Source organism: Cebus imitator, unplaced genomic scaffold (assembly GCF_001604975.1).
Source record: "Cebus imitator isolate Cc_AM_T3 unplaced genomic scaffold, Cebus_imitator-1.0 Scaffold256, whole genome shotgun sequence".
In the NCBI taxonomy this organism is placed as follows: domain Eukaryota; kingdom Metazoa; phylum Chordata; class Mammalia; order Primates; family Cebidae; genus Cebus; species Cebus imitator.
In genome coordinates, this window is record NW_016107571.1 from 1,110,067 (window position 1) to 1,128,168 (window position 18,102).

An 18,102-nucleotide genomic window follows, 5' to 3' on the forward strand; every position below is an offset into this window, starting at 1 on the left:
AAAAAAAAAAAAAAAAAAAGATATTCATACACTCACTGAACAAATAATAAGTGAGTGCTCACTATGTTTTATATATTCTCTTAGGTGTTAGGGGTAGAATGAGATGATAAGTGCAAGGGAGCTAGGACAAGGGTTTGAGAGTAAGCTTAGAAAGGAGTGAGGCTAGTGAGTCCAAATTTATTGTCAGTATAATCATGGGATGAGAGTTGAAGGACAAGAGTGGGTGTGAGGCTGAATAAAGATAGCATAGGAATGGGAATTTTCTGTTTCTGTTAACTACCCACATTGAAGATTCCATCCATTGCAGCTGGCATTGTGATTAATGTGATTAAGCAACCAATGAATATTATAAGAGATTCAAGCCATTCATCTCACAGATAGTTATTAAGTGCCTACTCTGTCCTAGATGTTGCTCTAGATTGGGGAGGGGTGGCGGTGCACAAAAAGAAATCATGATTTTGTGCTTTCAAGGATTGTGCTTTGAGCTTAGGGCTAGTGGAGACCTAAATAGGGACAAACCCAAATAATTACAATAATTTGACTAAGTACTAGGATAACAGTGTTTGATGTTACCCTGTAAAGCCAGATTGAGCCTGGTCAGGGTGCCCTTGAGGGAGAATTACATAGACATGGAAGGGTTTTCAGGTTGTGGCAGAAAGGGTTTCATTACTATTTTAATCAAAATCAAGCAGGCCAATTAGCAGCTTGTGAGAAGCAAGGAGATTAGAAGCTAGGAAGATAGTCAAATAGTTTTTTTTTTTTTTTTTTTAGTTGTGAGCATCTGTCTCTAGCCAGAGCTGGCTCTTAGAGATAAAATGAGGTGAGGTGGCTGGGAAGGACAGTTCGTTTGGGAGTTAGTTTTGGAAATGAACCTCTTGAGCTGATGCTCAAAGGGAATAATCTATGCCAGCCATGAGGGTGGAAGTGCTGTTGAGGAAGAATGAGGAGGGCTTCAGCAAGGAGTTGAAGTCTGAGTTGAATAGGGGTTTCACAGATGTTTATAATGTATATAGAGGCTTGTCATGTTTAGAGGGATGGTGGGCTGGGTGAAAAAGTATTTTGATATTGTAGGCTAAGGAAACTTGATAATTTCACAAGAAAAATAGATCTCTTAACTTCTCCCACCAGACCATAAAGTCCATTAACTTATTTGTATTTGATGTCATGATATCAAATACAAATAAGTTAATGGAATTTATGGCCTGTATCACACTTGTAGGAGACATGTTTGTTGAAAAACAATTTTTTAAATTTGCTTGGTGACATTTTTTCTGTTATTCTTCTAGCCTTTTCTTTTATTGAACTAAGAAGCAACTGGTTTTTTAAGTAAGGACCTTGAATAGCAGTTTGAATGAAATGTCATTTTCTGTTTGTTTGTTTGAGACGGAGTTTTGCTCTTGTTTCCCAGGCTGGAATGCAATGGAGTGGTATCGGCTTACTGCAACCTCTGCCTCCCAGGCTCGAGCAATTCTCCTGCCTCAGCCTCCGGAGTAGATGGGATTACAGGCACACGTCACTGTACCCAGCTAATTTTTGTATTTTTGGTAGAGATAGGGTTTCACCATGTTGGCTAGACTGGTCTTGAACTCCTGACCTCAGCTGATCCACCCACCTCAGCATCTCAAAGTGCTGGGATTATGGGCATGAGCCACCGCACCCAGCCTGAAATGTCATTTTTAACCTTACTCTGAATTTTTAGAGTTAGATACTTATACCTGTTAATAAAAGGAATTAAGTAGGATCAGTAGGTACTCCCACTGAAATAGCATGGACTGTTCTCCTGTGGTTTTTAGTTATAGATACTCACAATTCTTTTTTCTTTTCTGTTGTAAATAAAAGGTGAGAACAAGTTAGCAAAAAAATCAATTTTATTTGCTGATCATGCTTTCAGCCTGCCGTGAGAGAGGGACTGTCTGTGCCTATTCTAGTCGTATGTTCCTGTATATCTGATAATGGGGATCCATAGAAGAGAGAGTCTTGGTCTAGCACTGACTCGAAGGTTATCTAAAAATAGTGCCATACTGAGACTTGGCTGTCCAGACTTCTGGAAGAGGACTATGCTCTAGTTATAATCCTGTTATTAAAAATTTTGAGGTTTCTCTATAGAAACCCGTATTTAAAAGGAAGAGGAGATGTTTCCAGTACCTCTAGAATAATCACTATCTCAGGTGGTAGTGGTATAGAGACCTGTGAGGTAGCTTTAAGGAAAAGCCATAGAAGTATAAATGGATGAAAAGTGTGGGAGAGGTGGTGGTAGACAGGAATATCTGGGCTGAAAATACATTTAAGGAAGAGTGCTTTTGTTCTTCAGGGTAGGGTGAAGAAAATGACTAATACTTTGATATATTATAGTTTGCTGTAACTTTTAAGTCATAAGTTCTGTTCAAGTGTGTGAATCCAGATTCTATCTAGGATTTTATTATTATGAAACTACTGCTAAATAGTTATCCCATTTTTACTGGGATTTTGAACCAACATCAGTATCTAAGTTATTAAATGAAACTTTGTGGGACTTTACATTACTTGGTGATATTCTCAACATAGAAAATGGCATTTGTATGTAATAGTTAGCTAACATTGAACATTTACTATGTGTCAGGCACCGTTTTGAGCATTTTCTATTGACCCCCATTCAGATGAGGAAATTCACTGTGCTTGAAGGCACAGAAATAGAAATTCACGTAATATACTCATATACGTTCTTTGAACTGGCTTTAGTCAGATGAAAGAGAAAAAAAGAAGACTTCAGGGGTCAGTGCTTTTGAGAATCAGCCGTCTGTCAGGGTTAATTTTTAAAATCAGTCTATATGTCAGCTAAATGAGTTTGCTCATTTATGATAATGGTTTATTTGCTTTAGCAGTTCCAAATTCCATTCACTTTGGGCCTTGTTTAAAAATTATCTTGCAAAGAAATTATCACCATCTCTCACTTTGCATACCCATCATGTAATATATGTTATTGAGAGGTGGAGAGCATATGCCATGGTGCCTGCTCAAAGACCTTTTTAAAAATACAATTAAGAACATATGACTGGGTGCAGTGGCTCCACCCTGTAGTCCCAGCATTTTGGGAGGGAAGGCAGGAGGATTGCCTGAGCTCAGGAGTTTGAGGCCAGCTGGGCAACATAGTGAGACGTCGTCGCTACTAAAAATAAAAAATAATTGGCCGGGTGTGATGGCCTACACCTGTAATCCCAGCACTTTGGGAGGCCGAGGCGGGTGGATCATGAGGTCAAGAGATCGAGACCATCCTGGCCAACATGGTGAAACCCCATCTCTATTAAAAACAAAACCAAAAATAAAAAATAGCTGGGTGTGATGGCATGCACCTGTAATCCCAGAATTCAGGAGGATGAGGCAGGAGAATCGGTTGAACCCAGGAGGCAGAAGTTGCAGTGAACTGTGGTCGCGCAACTGTACTCTAGCCTGGGCAACAGAATGAGGAAAAAAAAATCAAAAAAATTAGCCAGGCACAGTGGTGTACATCTGTAGTCCTAGCTACTTTCAGTTATTCAGGAGGCTGAGGCAGGAGGATTGCTTGAGCCCAGGAGATTGAGACCGCAGTGAGCTGTGATTGCACCACTGTACTCCAGCCTGGTGACAGAGCAAGACCTTGTCTCAAAAAGAAAAGAAAAGAAAAAGGAACATGTTTAGGTAAATATAGTGATTCCACATTAGAGCACTTACTAGTGATTTTTTTTTTTTTTGGTCTAACGGTTTGATGATTATGTATCCAAACTGTAAATAAACGCAGATGATTTTCTTTTTCTTTTTGTGGGGACAAGGTCCTACTCTGTGCCCAGGTTGGAGTGCAGTAGCTCACTTGTAACTCACTGCAGCCTTGAAATCCTGGGCTCAAGAGATTTTCCCAAGTAGCTGGGACTATAGATGTGTACTACCAAGCCCAGCTAATTTTTTGTGTTACTCTTATTTTCTTTTCTTTTTTTTGTTAGAGGTGAGGTTTGCCAGTGTTGCGTAGGCTGGTCTTGAACTCCTGGCCTCAAGTAATCCTCCTGCCTTGGCCTCCCAGAGTGGTAGGATTATAGGTGTGAGCCAACTATGCTGTGTCCCCAGATCATTTTCTAAATGAATCCTCTCCCTTTATTCTCTGCAGATTGCCTTGCCTAGTTTATTGAGAATGAGACTAACATGGCTTCCTTCCTCCTTTTATTCTCAGAAATCTCTGTGACTTTGCCTCTCATCCTTCTTTCCTACTTATATAGGATATTCTTTTAAGGATAAAGCTTCTATGCTGAATGGATCCTATTTCCTCCTATTTATGGGACCTTTCCAACTTTTTCTTTCCTGTATATACTACCCCACTGCCCAGTTCCATCTCTACTCTGTCTACAGAGTCCTCTTCAATTCCTCCCTTTCCCCCAAGCCATAGATACTGTCTTTGCAATATCCTTTGCATCTGTCCCATTCTTTGTATTTCAACTATTACTTCCCTAGTGTATTGAAGATAGGCAAATGAATCTCCTCTTAAAGTTGTGATAAATTTTTGAAGATAGTTAGATAAAAGACACAGATAAAATTAGGAAGTTCTAAATACCACATTGATTGTGGGGTAGGGAGATAGAATACAGGAAGCAGCTTGGGGAAAATACAACAATGAGATATCATGAAATAGGAGCTTATGCTGGAACAATGGAGCACAGAGAATGAGGTAAAAGTGAAGAGCCCAGACCTAATAAGAAAGGATTATGGAGAGTGTTTCAATAATTTGGAGAATTATTAGATAAACTGATGGTTTTAAAAATAGTGCCACTTGGGGTGGGTGCCTGTAATCCCAGCTACTTGGGAGGCTGAAGCAGGAGAATTGCTTGAACCCGGGAGGCAGAGGTTGCGGTGAGCTGAGATCGCACCATTGTACTCCAGCCTGGGTAATGGAGTGGGAGACTCTCTCCCTCTTTAAATAAGTAAATAAATAGTGCCACTTGGAAAAAAAAATAGTGCCACTTGAAAGTGATGAGAAGGACTTTGAGCTGGAAGCTTCAGAAAATTACAGCAGTAACATATAATAGGTGTAACATCAGGCTTAGACATGTGAAGGATAGAAAGGATTAATTTGAGAAATGCGTAAGAAGAGAGATTTTGTTACAGCTTGTAAGGAGAGAAGAGAACTGAATGGTTTCCAGATGACTATTAGATTTCATACTTGGAAGATGGATAAGATGGTGGCACCCTTTGTGGTGGTCTAGAAGCTGAGTGGGTCAAAGACTTTGTATAAAGTGATTCTTTATTTGTATAAAATGACCCCTGGAACAACCACTGAAACAAATCTGTATTCTGTGGGCAGTGAGAGGTACCTTTTTTTTTTTCTGAGATAGTGTCTTGATCTATCGCCCAGGCTGAAGTGCAGTGGCACCATCTCAGCTCACTGCAACCTCTGCCTCCTGGGTTCAAGTGGTTCTTATACCTCAGCTTCCCAAGTAGCCGTGATTACACGTGCTCACCCCCATGTCCGGGTAGTTTTTTGTATTTTTAGTAGAGACAAGGTGTCACCATGTTGGACGGGACTGGTCTCGGACTCCTGTCCTCAGGTAAGACACCAGCCTTGGCCTCCCAAAGTACCGGGATTACAGGCGTGAGCCACTGCACCCTGCCAAGGTGCGTTTTCTTTAAAGAAACAGAACTGGAAGCTCAGGAGATGATACTAGTGCAATAATAAAGGGAATGGCAAACTGGCATTTTCTCAAGGAGCCTTGGAAAATTGTGAGAGAGGTAGGATAACAGAGTGTTTTTTTTTGTTTGTTTGTTTTTTTAAATCAGCACAGCCATAGGATAGGATTAATGAGAGGTAGAAATTGATTCTGAGATTAATAGATTTATTGTTTCATTCAAGATAATCTCACATGAATGATGGAATGTGGATTTCAATATATAAAAGAATGGTACACATTAATTCATTAATCTCCACTTTTCTTAAATTAGTAGCTCTAAATTAAGAAAATTGGATAATATGGATATGTTAATATGGATAATCTGGGAATTCTGTCTTTTAAACAATTTAAAATATAACTTGTATGCATTTGTATTGTCTTCCCCAGAATAGAATCATTAATTTTTTTAGATATGAATGGGAGGATTCACCTTTTTATAACAGCATCCTAAGGAAGTCACTGTGTGCTACTTGAATATTAACTATTTAGTACTACCCCTGATCATCGATTATGTAATGAGAACAAGGTCATATATAAATGTACCTTTTGATTCTGTAAGAATGTACTTGTCTAGGATTTTTATATTTGGATTTTAATTAACTCTTGGTTAGCAGAGTTGAGAAATATTTAGTAAAGAATCATGGTTATTAAATATTAGTCATTTATTTTTCAGCAATATTTATTTGAGTAGCTAATTTATGTCATGGCCAGTTTAAGTCCCTGGGAATGCAGGGATGAATAAGCCTTCATAGAGCTTATATTTAAGTGAGGAAGATAAGAAATGAGCCAATCTGTCACATGAATAAGTGGTAAGTGCTATGAAAAAATATAACACAGAATAAGGGGAGAGAATGTGATGGGGTTGGAGCTATCTAGATAGATTAGTCAGGAAAAGCTGTTCCTGTAAAGAAGAAAATCTTGCAAAACTCATTTCAGGAATAATAAACGCAAAGACAGGAAAGACAGAGTCAGGACCTAACTCAGTCAGAACCGGTTTGGTATGTTGGAGAAAAAGCAAGAATGCTGGTCTGACAAGAGCAGTGAAGACAAAGTGGAGAGTAACAAGAGATGAGGGTAAAGAGGTAGGCAGGGGCCAGAGTATATTGTACCATAATGCCCATGGATTTTGAGTATAATTGGAGATCATGTGACATGATATAATTTACATTTTACAAAGTTTATTCCACCTACTTACTGACTGGCAAACTGACTGTAGAAAAAGCAAGCTCTGAAGCACTGGCCTATTTAGGAAGCTTTTGCAGTGATCTAGGCCTATGGTTTCCAATGTGCAAGAACAAATTGTTAAAACTATTATATTAACTATATAGTTTTATTTTTAAAAATTAAGCTTTGCTAATATGTAATATACAGATTGGCACTGGCATCCTTGTCTTATCTGCATGTTAGTCACATGCCACTTGACATATTTGGCCTGAGCAACTGATGAATGTTGGTGTCATTTCCTGGAATGAGAAGACTGAGGGAGGAACAGGATTTGTTTTGGCGTGAGAGTGAGTTGAGGAATCAGTAACTCAGTTTTGAGCATTTTAGGTTTGTGGTGCCTACTAGAAATCTAATATCAGGTAGCTAGTTTAGATATATGAGTCTGGAGCCAAGGTGGGAAGCCAAGATTAGGCCGGGCGTGGTGGCTTACGCCTGTAATCTCAGCACTTTGGGAGGCCAAGGCAGGCAGATCATTAGGTCAGGAGTTCGAGACCAGCCTGGCCAACATGCTGAAACTCTGTCTCTACTAAAGATACAAAAAATTAGCCAGGCCTAGTGGCATGCGGCTGTGATCCCAGCTACTTGGGAGGCTAAGGCAGGAGAATCACTTGAATTCAGGAGGTGGAGGTTGCAGTGAGCTTAGATCACACCATTGCACTCCAGCCTCGGCAATAGGGCGAGACTCCATCTCAAAAAAAAAAAAAAAAAAGAAACCAAGGTAAGAGATCTACATTTGGAAATTTTATTAGTATAGAGGTAGTATACACCAGCTTTGCAGCCAAACTGAATGAATGCAAATTTCAGTTCTGCCACTTACTGTGTAATTTTAGGCAAGTTACTTGACATCTCTGTGCATCATTTATCTCATCTGTAAAATGGGCATAATATCTACCTCATAGGATTATTGTGAGGATTAAATCAGTTATTTAAAAAGTGCTTAGAACTTCGTGGCACAGGATACTCACTAGACGTTAACTGTTATGATCAGTTTATAAATAGTATTTAAACCATGAGATTAGGGCCGGGTACCGTGGCTCAATTCTGTAATTCCAGCACTTTGGCAGGCTGAGGAAGGTGAATTGCTTGAGCCCAGGGATTCGAGAGCAGCCTGGTGAACATGGTGAAACCCCATCTCTACTAAAAATACAAAAATTAGCCAGGTGTGGTGGTGCGTGCCTGTAGTCCCAGCTACTCAGGAGGCTGAGGCACAAGAATCACTTGAACCTGGAAGGCAGATGTTGCAATGAGCTGAGATTGTGCCACTACACTCCAGCCTGGGTGACACAGAGCAAGAGTCTGTCTCCAGAGAGAAAAAAAACACCATGAGATTAGGTAATTTAGACAATGAGCTGAGATAGGGAAAATGGCCTAGGAGGGAGCCCTGAAGCAATACAACCTTTAGAATTCAGAAACTGGGCCTGGCCTGGTGGCTCAGGCCTGTAATACTAGCACTCTGGGAGCTGAGGTGGGAGATCACCTGAGGTCAGGAGGAGTTCATGACTAGCCTGGCCAACATGGAGAAACCCTGTCTCTACTAAAAGGGCAAAAATTAGCTGGGAGTTGTGGCAGGTGCCTGTAATCCCAGCTACTCAGGAGGCTGAGACAGGAGACCCACTTGAACCCGGGAGCCGGAGATTGTGGTGAGCCAAGATCATGCCATTGCACTCCAGCCTGGGCTGCAGAGCAGGACTCCACCTTTAAAAAAAAAAAGCAGAAACTGGAGAGAGGAGATTGAGGAATGAAGTAGGAATCAAACCTGGAAGGTGTGTTGGCTAGAAGCCTGTGTAGTGAAGAAAATATTTCAACTTAGACAAATTCTGCTTGAGAGGCTGAGATGACCACCAATAATTGACCAACTGGGTTTGTCAAGATGGAAGTTTTTGGAGACCTTGAGAAGTGGTTTCAGTAGAGTGGTGGGGGTGAAAGCCTGATTAGCATAGCTGAAGGAGAGAATTGGATGTGCAAAATTGGAGGCATTGAGTGCAGATGACACATTAGAGGAGTTTTGCTGTAAAGAGGGATAGAGAAAATGGAGTGGTAGCTAGAAGAAAATGTGTGGGGGTCAAGGAAAGTTAGAGTTGTGTATGTGTGTTGATTTAAAGATGGAAAATAGTATAGTAAGTTTGTATGCTGATGAGAATGACCCAGTGGAAAGAGAAAATTGATGATATTTGAGACGTGGGAAATATCATGGAAAATTGCAGCAGTTATGACCTTAGGGAGAAGTTGATCTTAAAACATTGGCAGAGATTTTTAATCCATTGATGAATGGAGAGAGAGAGAGAGAGAGAGAGAGAGAGAGAGAGAGAGAGAGAGAGAGAGAGAGAGAGAGTGTGTGTGTGTGTGTGTGTGTGTAGAGAGAGAGAGAGAGAGAGAGAGAGAGTGTCTCACTCTGTCACCAGGCTCTAATGCTGTGGCATGATCTCGGCTCACTGCAATTTAGCCCTCTTCGGTTCAAGCAATTCTCCTGCCTCAGTCTCCCGAGTAGCTGGGATTACAGGTGCATGCCACCATGCCCAGCTAATTTTTGTATTTTTATAGAGACGAGGTTTCATTGTGTTGGCCAGGGTGGTCTTGATCTCTTGACCTCATGATCCGCCTGCCTCAGACTCCCAAAGTGCTGGGATTACAGGCGTGAGCCACTGCTCTTGGCTGGTAGAGAGTATTAATGGAGGTACAGATAGACTGGTAGATATGGTTGTGGGAAAATGAGGTAGTTTTTTCTGATTGCTTTAAATTTTACAGAAAAGTAGGGCAGGATCATCAGCTGAGAGTCAGAAGTGGGAAGGAGCTTATAAGATTTGAGAGAGAGGAGGTGGTGTGATATAGGCATCTTGGAAGATTAGAAAATGAATTGAGTAGGGAAGATCTAGCAGGTAGATTTGTCAGGGAGTTCAGAAGGCCAGCTTGACATTTGTGTTCATTTGTTTAAAGTGATTCCAGCTGCTTAAGGAGGAAAGGGTGGTCCTAAGATGGCATATGATGAGAAAGTGATAGGAACAATGCCTTCTATGCTTCCGTTTGAAATGTCTTTAGTCCTATGACTGATAGATTGCTCTCAGACCATTCCTCTGGTATGGGCAGTCGGCAACAGAGGAACTAATAAAAATGAATAGACCAAAAAATAATCATTTCATTTTTGTCATGTTTAGTGTTTATATGTTTTATGTAGTGAATGAGTTCCTCCAAAAGTTTATGTTGCTGTCTCTCCTTGGGTATGCTTATTTTATACAAACGATATCAAGCAAGCCCTAGGACAGTTTGAATAAATTATACTTGGTTGCTGAGTTATGTAAAGAAAGCAAAATCTGTAGTAGAGCAGCTCCATAGTTTTTTTTTTGATAGACATGAAAGCCTCACCAAAATTTTCCCTCGGACCTGTGGTTTCCATCAGTGATAATCAGAGTTATCATTCATGTTGATATCATACTTTTATGTTAATTACAGATAAATTCAAAGTCTGGTTTTCTTTTCTTTCAGGTGCTGGAGAATCTGGTAAAAGCACCATTGTGAAACAGATGAAGTAAGTTGGAACATGGTGTTTTGTTAGACTAAAATTTCTCCTAATGCATAAAGAGTCCGTAGTATCTTTCATTTTAGGTCAATGGTATTGACTTGTGGTTTTCTTTGTTTTAAAGAATCATTCATGAGGATGGCTATTCAGAGGATGAATGTAAACAATATAAAGTAGTTGTCTACAGCAATACTATACAGTCCATCATTGCGATCATCAGAGCCATGGGACGGCTAAAGATTGACTTTGGGGAAGCTGCCAGGGCAGTAAGTGTTGCTCATTTCCTCTTCGCTTGCTCTTATTCAGCAGACACAGTTAAGCAAAATTTTTGCTTCATGTTTTAGGGAAATGAGTTTAAGCAACAAGATAAAATGTAGCAAAGTACTTGGTACTCACTTGAAAAATGTTAGCAATCTGCTTTAGAAGGTGTTAGCTATAACCACCCCAAGAGGAGTCTAGGAAATGGGATTCTGTGGATGTACGTAGGTTTCTGCGATAACTGTTCTATTAAGTTGCTTTTATTATTATTTTTAAACAGCACTGTTGACTTTTATAGTTGTTGATAATAATAGTATATTAAAATAAACTAAGAGAAAGGTTGCCATGATCCATAGCTGTGCTTTTTGAGGTTTACAAGAATAAAGGCCAAAATCAGTCTCCCAGAATAAATTCTGTAAGGACATGAACCCTAAGTCCACATTCTTGAATATCTAAGTCAGATATTGTATACCACATGGACCCTTAGGTCCACATTTTTGAATATCTAAGTCAGATACTATATACCACATGGACCCTTAAGCTATAGAATTGGAGTATACCATGCCCTAGTACAATTCTTTAATGCCTTGCACATGTCAGCTGTTTAAAAAGTTGTATTATTTAATTATACATTATAAAAAAATAATACTTAGTGGACCCTGAAGATCTAGTTTGTAAAATTAGGGCGTTTGTAATTAGGATTAGGATGTTTTGTGCCAGTGGAGAGGGGGCCAAAATGAAGGCAGGAGATCTTTGATATCAGCTAAATTCCAGAGAAGGCTGGGAAATTATAGAATTATTTCATACATCTAAGGGACTCAGCACATATGTTCAGAGTGTCATACTTACATGTCATGGAGAAATAAAAGAAAATGACTTGGGATGTCTGCCTGGAAAGGCAAAACCTATATGTCTGTGAAGTCACTTAGGAACTCTTTTTTTTTTTTTTTTTTGAGACGGAGTTTCGCTCTTGTTACCCAGGCTGGAGTGCAATGGCGCGATCTCGGCTCACCGCAACCTCTGCCTCCTGGGTTCAGGCAATTCTCCTGCCTCAGCCTCCTGAGTAGCTGGGACTACAGGCATGCGTCACCATGCCCAGCTAATTTTTTGTAGTTTTAGTAGAGACGGGGTTTCACCGTGTTGACCAGGATGGTCTCGATCTCTTGACCTCGTGATCCACCCGCCTCGGCCTCCCAAAGTGCTAGGATTACAGGCTTGAGCCACCGCGCCCGGCCCGTCACTTAGGAACTCTTAAAAGCTACTCCCAACTTATCAAATGCAAATTTATATTTGACCAAAAGAGGGGAAATAGTGAAAGGTTGGTCACAGTTGGACAGTGTTAGACTAGAAAGTATCTTAGAAATGGCATAAAGGAAGAGGAGCTAGATTAGGGATTGTAAAATGGGAAAGGAGTATCAAAAAATAAGAAAATATGTGAATGTGACGTTTATATTTTTGTAAAATATATCACATAGAGACTAATTTTTTTTATGCCTCTGCACAGGGAAGTTTGGCAGTTTAATAAAAAATAAAGCCTTTATCCTTACCTTACCCTTTTCTATTCCTTCTTTTACCTCCTGCTTTTCTTTCCTTCTTTTCCTTTTTTTCTTCTTCATATCAGCTCTATTTGTGGTCTTATTTTCTTCCTCCCTTTTCTTATTTCTCCCTATCACCTAAATCTAGTTCCCTGTTGTATTCGTTGTATCTCATAACTGGTCAGTAGTACTGTATTTATTCTCTTCCCTCTCTCTGTTGGCTTTTTCTCCATCTCAGTCATTTATTCTTTTAATTTGTCCCTTTTTTCTTTCCCTCTTTAATCTTATTCCCCACTGTCTATCTTCCTTTATTTCTCTCCCTACCCTTTCATTTCTTTCCTTTATCAAATCAATTGTCATTAATCTTTGGGTCCTGACTCTCCAGTGTTACCAGATGCAGTTGACATAATTAATCCCTCTGAGGCCTCCTAAATCATCCAGCTTTCCAGTGTCCTCACAACCTAATCTATAATCCTATATAATTTTTTTAAAGTTTCTTTTTTTTCTTCTTCCATGTGTAAGGATTTATATTTGTAGCTCCTCTCTTATTCTCCTTTAGTTTTTGGGGTTTTTTTTTGTTTCTTTTTGAGACAATTTTACTCTTGTTGCCCAGGCTAGAGTGCAATGGCATGATCTTGGCTCACTACAACCTCCGCCTCCTGGGTTAAAGCAATTCTCCTGTCTCAGCCTCTCAAGTAGCTGGGATTATAGGTGTCTGCCACCATCCCTGGCTAATTTTTGTATTTTTAGTAGAGATGGGGTTTTACCATGTTGGCGAGGCTGGTCTCGAACTCCTGACCTCAGGTAATCCACCAGCCTTGGCGTCGCAAAGTTCCGGGATTACAAGTGTGAGCCATTGTGCCTGGCCTCCCCTCTAGGAAGTTTTTTATAGTTGGCTAGAGAGTGTGAATGGAAAAAAAAATAGAACTGGTTGTGGAATAGGTTCCTTTTTCACATCTGCTTAAGTGTGGCGGTATGAAGTTTATTGTAAAGAGGGGCTTCTTTATAGACTTTTAGAGAGGGTTTATTGTGAGGAAGCAAGAGTAAGTCAGTGAAAGAAATTAAGTGATAAGAAAAAAGCATTTCCTCCTAAAAGAATATTTATAGTCAGGACAGCAAAAAAAGTAGTAGTAATTCTCTCTCTTTTGAAGTTTCTAAAATTAGAATCATGGTTTCTTTCTTTTTAAAGCCGTGCTTAATAAGGTTATTTGAATACGTGCATGAGTATAGGTCAAATTTCAGAAGCAAGGGATTATAAAGTGTTCAAATATTAAAGCACCATACATATATATGTAGAAGGACATTATATATATATATATATATATATATATATATATATGTATGTATGTATAGGACATTCTCACTGTTGAATATGTTTGCCAATTTGTCTAATATTTCAGCCTTCTCATTGTTTAAAATTTTATCTTTGAAAAGAAAGGGAGGGCCGTATAGCTCTTAGCTAAGGTTTCATAGAGAGTTGAGCCTAGTCTACTGCCGTACCTCCCTGAATGTGCCTGATCTCAGAAGCCAAATGAGGGTTGAGCCTAAATATTACTAGAAAGAATGCAGGAAAGGATCTTAAAGGAGGAAGTATTACTAAGTAAAAACTGTTAGAGCCGGAGACCCAGAGTTTGGCAAAAATAATTTGAGTGCACCTTGGGTGGTTTTGTTTTGCTAAGGTGGATGCACAAGTTCTGGTAATTCACAGGTCTTAGGAGTTTTTGGTTGTGAGTTCACCTGTGTTCTAAAATGACTTGCTTGTTAGTTTATTTTATCCTGATGACTACTTAAGATACAAATGATTGCTTTCCTTTCTCCTTTACTTTTTCTTTGCATATTATATGCTTTTTAAATTCTTTGTTTTTTATAGTTATTTGGACTCTCTCAAGGTAGACAAATATTTGATGTGGTTGGGAAAATCATGCCATGAGACCTGTGTTTATTTTTAAACTGACAAGTAGGGATGGATAGAATAAAGCAAAACAGACTGGTCTCAAACTCCTGACCTCGTGGTGTGCTCACCTCAGCCTCCCAAAGTGCTGGGATTACAGGTGTGAGCCACTGCACCCAGCCAACCTGTCTCCACTAAAAGTACAAAAATTAGCTGGATGTGGTGCTGCTCGCCTATAATCCTAGCTACTTAGGAGGCTGAGGCAGGAGAATCCCTTAAACCTGGAAGACAGAGGTTGCAGTGAGCCAAGATCATACCACTGCACTCGAGCCTGGGAGACAGAGTGAGACTTCGTCTCAAAAAAAAGAATAAAGCAAAACAAAAAAAATCTTATAGTCCTTTTTTGTCCTCTCTCTCTCACATATCTTACATTTAAAAACTATAATCACCTAGAAAACTATGGCTATGGCTGGGCCCGGTGGCTCATGCCTATAATCCCAGCACTTTGGGAGGCCAAGGCAGGTGGATCACTTGAGGTCAGGAGTTCCAAGACCAGCTTGGCTAGCATGGCAAAACTCCCATCTCTACTAAAAATGCAAAAATCAGCTGGGGTTGCTGGCAGATGCCTGTAATCCCAACTACTTGGGAGGCTGAGGCGGGAGAAGAAGAAAAGGAAAAAATAGAAAACTATGGCTATGGCTCAGTGAAGTTAAGTTTTGTTTTGTTTGAGATGGAGTCTTGCTCTTTCACCCAGGCTGGAGTGCAATGGCACTATCTCAGCTTACTGCAACCTCCACCTCCTGGGTACAAGGGATTCTTCTGCCTCAACCTCCTGAGTACCTGGGACTACAAGTGTGTGCGACCACACCCAACTAATTTTGTATTTTTAGTAGAGACAGGGTTTCGCCTTGTTGGCCAGGCTGGTCTTGAACTCCAGAACTTGTGATCCGCCTGTGTCAGCCTCCCAAAGTGCCGGGTACAGGTGTGAGCCACTGCGCCCAGCTGACTCATGAAGTTTTGATCACAGCTCTCTTGGTTACTTTCTTTTCCTCCTGCTGCCTTTCTTTCCCTCTCTCAGTTAGAACATTATTATTATTGCTTTAGGGAAATCTAGGGACTGTTTGAATCTTTTCCTGAGGGATTTATTTCCCCCATTAGGCTTCTAGACTTTTTTTTTTTTTTTTTTTGAGACAGAGTTTCGCTTTTGTTGCCCAGGCTGGAGTGCAGTGGCGCAATCTAGGCTTCTTAAGTACCTCCATCTCCTCTTCTTGTTCTGCTGTCTGGGCTGAAGGTGAAGAAGATGATACTTTTTTCTCAAACTTGATTAATGTTTTACTCCCTTTTAGGTATTTAGACTTTACCTCTTATATGCTAGTCTTTTTATTTCTATTTTTATTGTAGGCTTTCTTTAATAGAGCGGGAATGTTTTACATAAGCCTGTCTGATAAACCAGTTTTTTTCTTTGAAAAATTATTAGCAATCTGGATGGAGATTTGTGAGCTTGCCAGAAGTGATCTTTTCTGGGGATGGTGGTGTGTGGAGGAGTGGTGGGGTAGTAAAGCAATTCCTCACCTCAGTTCTGGACTTAAAACTGTAGTGGAATGAGAATGAGGAAAGACTTAATTATATAATCTGTCATTCTGGCCTGTCAGAAAAGGTCTCTATAATAACAACTCTTTTAAAATAACATGTAATGTGTATATATGTTTTAAAGAGACTATCATCAAGTCTTAAAGCAATGGAGAGTCATCTGTCTCTTTCTTAACTGCTTTCTTCAGGATGATGCCCGGCAATTATTTGTTTTAGCTGGCAGTGCTGAAGAAGGAGTCATGACTCCAGAACTAGCAGGAGTGATTAAACGGTTATGGCGAGATGGTGGGGTACAAGCTTGCTTCAGCAGATCCAGGGAGTATCAGCTCAATGATTCTGCTTCATAGTAAGTAATTTTTCTCTGTGAAACTGTAACAGAGAATAACTTGGTGACAACAGAGAAAGTTTAGTGCCCATCCTTAAGGAAATGTTTAAGTAATAGACACTCTTAGAAGTCTATACAGTGCTTTATAAAAATTGCCTAAATTTAGGGTTATAGAGCCCTTGGTCATTTGTATGATTTGGAGAAAAATATTCCCTCTTGGAATGTAAATGGGACACTTGGCACCACAGAATTTGTTCCATGGCATGTTTATAATAAGCAAGTGAAGGAGGAGAGAGATCATATTGTGGCTGTGTTCTGAATCTGTTCCAACTCATAAGTTCCCTCTGTGTAAGGGCTTGGCACTGATAGCCAGCTAGAGAGGGAAATTAGAATTGTGGTATTCCTTTTTATGCAGGCAGCTCTCTGTGTCTGGGCTGCACTATGGATTTCTCTGGTACTAGTCACCACTAATAAATCTTTTGCCAGATCACAATAGGAGAATTTGTATAGAAAGAGATGATTGACTCATGGAATGAAGTTGAAGTATCTTTTTGTCAGGGGCATTATCTTGAGTATTAACATAGTTTTAGAGACTTTATAATGAATAATTATATTAAGCTGTTATATGTTATCCTATTTTACCTTACGCTACTTATTTATAAAACCTAAATTCAGAATGTAGTTTTTTAAACGTACTTTTGCGGGGCCTGGTGAGCATTTGTTATCTGTATCCTTAAAAGATGAGGGCACTTTTAAGCATTAAGGTATTTTCTCCAATATTATTATGTTTCTCGTTTTCACATTCTCCTTCTAGCTTAAATTGTTACAAAAAGAAATTATAGTCAGGTTGTACATAAGGACAGGGATACATTCTGAAAAATGCATCATTAGGTGATTTGTCATCATGTGATCAATGTAGAGTATACGTACACAGAATTAGATATTATAGCCTACTATCCACCTAAGCTATATGGTATAGCCTGTTGCTCCTATGCTGTGAACCTGTACAGCATGTTATTGTACTAAGTACCGTAGCAGTTGTAATACAATGATATTTGTATATCTCAACATCTCTAAACATAAAAAGATAATGCAACGGCTATGATGTCACTAGGGGCTAGGAATGTTTCAGCTCCATTATAATCTTACGGGATCACTGTCATACATTTGTAGTCTGCTGTTGACCATAACATTGTTATGTGGCACATGATTGTATTTGAAAACTTGCCTATTCTTTCAGTGAGAACTTGGCTTTAGAAACATTTCAAGATTCTTGCCTACCTTTTAATGACATATTTTACTTGCAGGTATTGATAGAGTAAATAATTCTCCCAGTGGTCATCAAAGATATTATAGTTGCTTTTTTTCATCATTCATTCAGAAAGCTCTGAATCCTCTAACTACATGTGCTTACATTATAGTGTTTTTCATAACTGCTGATCTAAGCTTGCGTCTTTACATTAGTGATATTATTTTGTTTTGTAGATAATAATGGTTTACTTATATTGGTGCGATCTCCTCATCAGTTTTCTAGCCTGGAATCAGCAAAGAATATAGTTTTGAAGCAGTCTTTAATTATTTCCCTGAGCAAATTAATTTTTTTGGAGGTATTTACAATTTGTTTTTTGTTTAGATTAAAAAAACCCGAAACCTCCTTAACTCTTGTTTACTGAAGATATTAATTCTTAATTAAGACTGAAAATATTAATTCTTACTGACTATAGTTCTCTTAATTTTGGTAAATCAAACACCATTTTCTAATGTCCTGTCAAATGGTTAAACACACAGTGACCTATTAAGTTTAATTGTCTGAGGACTTTTGGTATAGTTTGGTTTTGGTATTGTACAATGCACAGTTAACTTAATATTACATTTCAGGAATTTTTCTTTAATAAGAACATTTCCTGTTCTATTTTAATTTTTTTTAATTGGCCTTCACAGTTTAATTCTGTAGAATTAAACCTACTTGGCCGGGCGCAGTGGCTCACTCCTGTAATCCCAGCACTTTGGGAGGCCGAGGCGGGTGGATCACGAGGTCAAGAGATCGAGACCATCCTGGTCAACATGGTGAAACCCTGTCTCTACTAAAACTACAAAAA

The 18,102-nt window shown here is 39.3% G+C and overlaps 1 protein-coding gene across 2 annotated transcripts in view; it reads left to right on the forward strand.

Annotated features, from left to right (window-relative positions):
* Nucleotides 1–18,102, forward strand: part of GNAI3 (G protein subunit alpha i3) — a 48,177-nt gene that overhangs the window by 18,300 nt on the left and 11,775 nt on the right. For both annotated transcript variants that reach the window (XM_037728127.1, XM_017499275.2), the window contains exons 2-4: nt 10,371–10,413; nt 10,529–10,670; nt 15,867–16,024. In XM_037728127.1, coding sequence (XP_037584055.1) covers nt 10,371–10,413; nt 10,529–10,670; nt 15,867–16,024 — 343 coding nt within the window. The remainder of the gene's footprint in view (nt 1–10,370; nt 10,414–10,528; nt 10,671–15,866; nt 16,025–18,102) is intronic.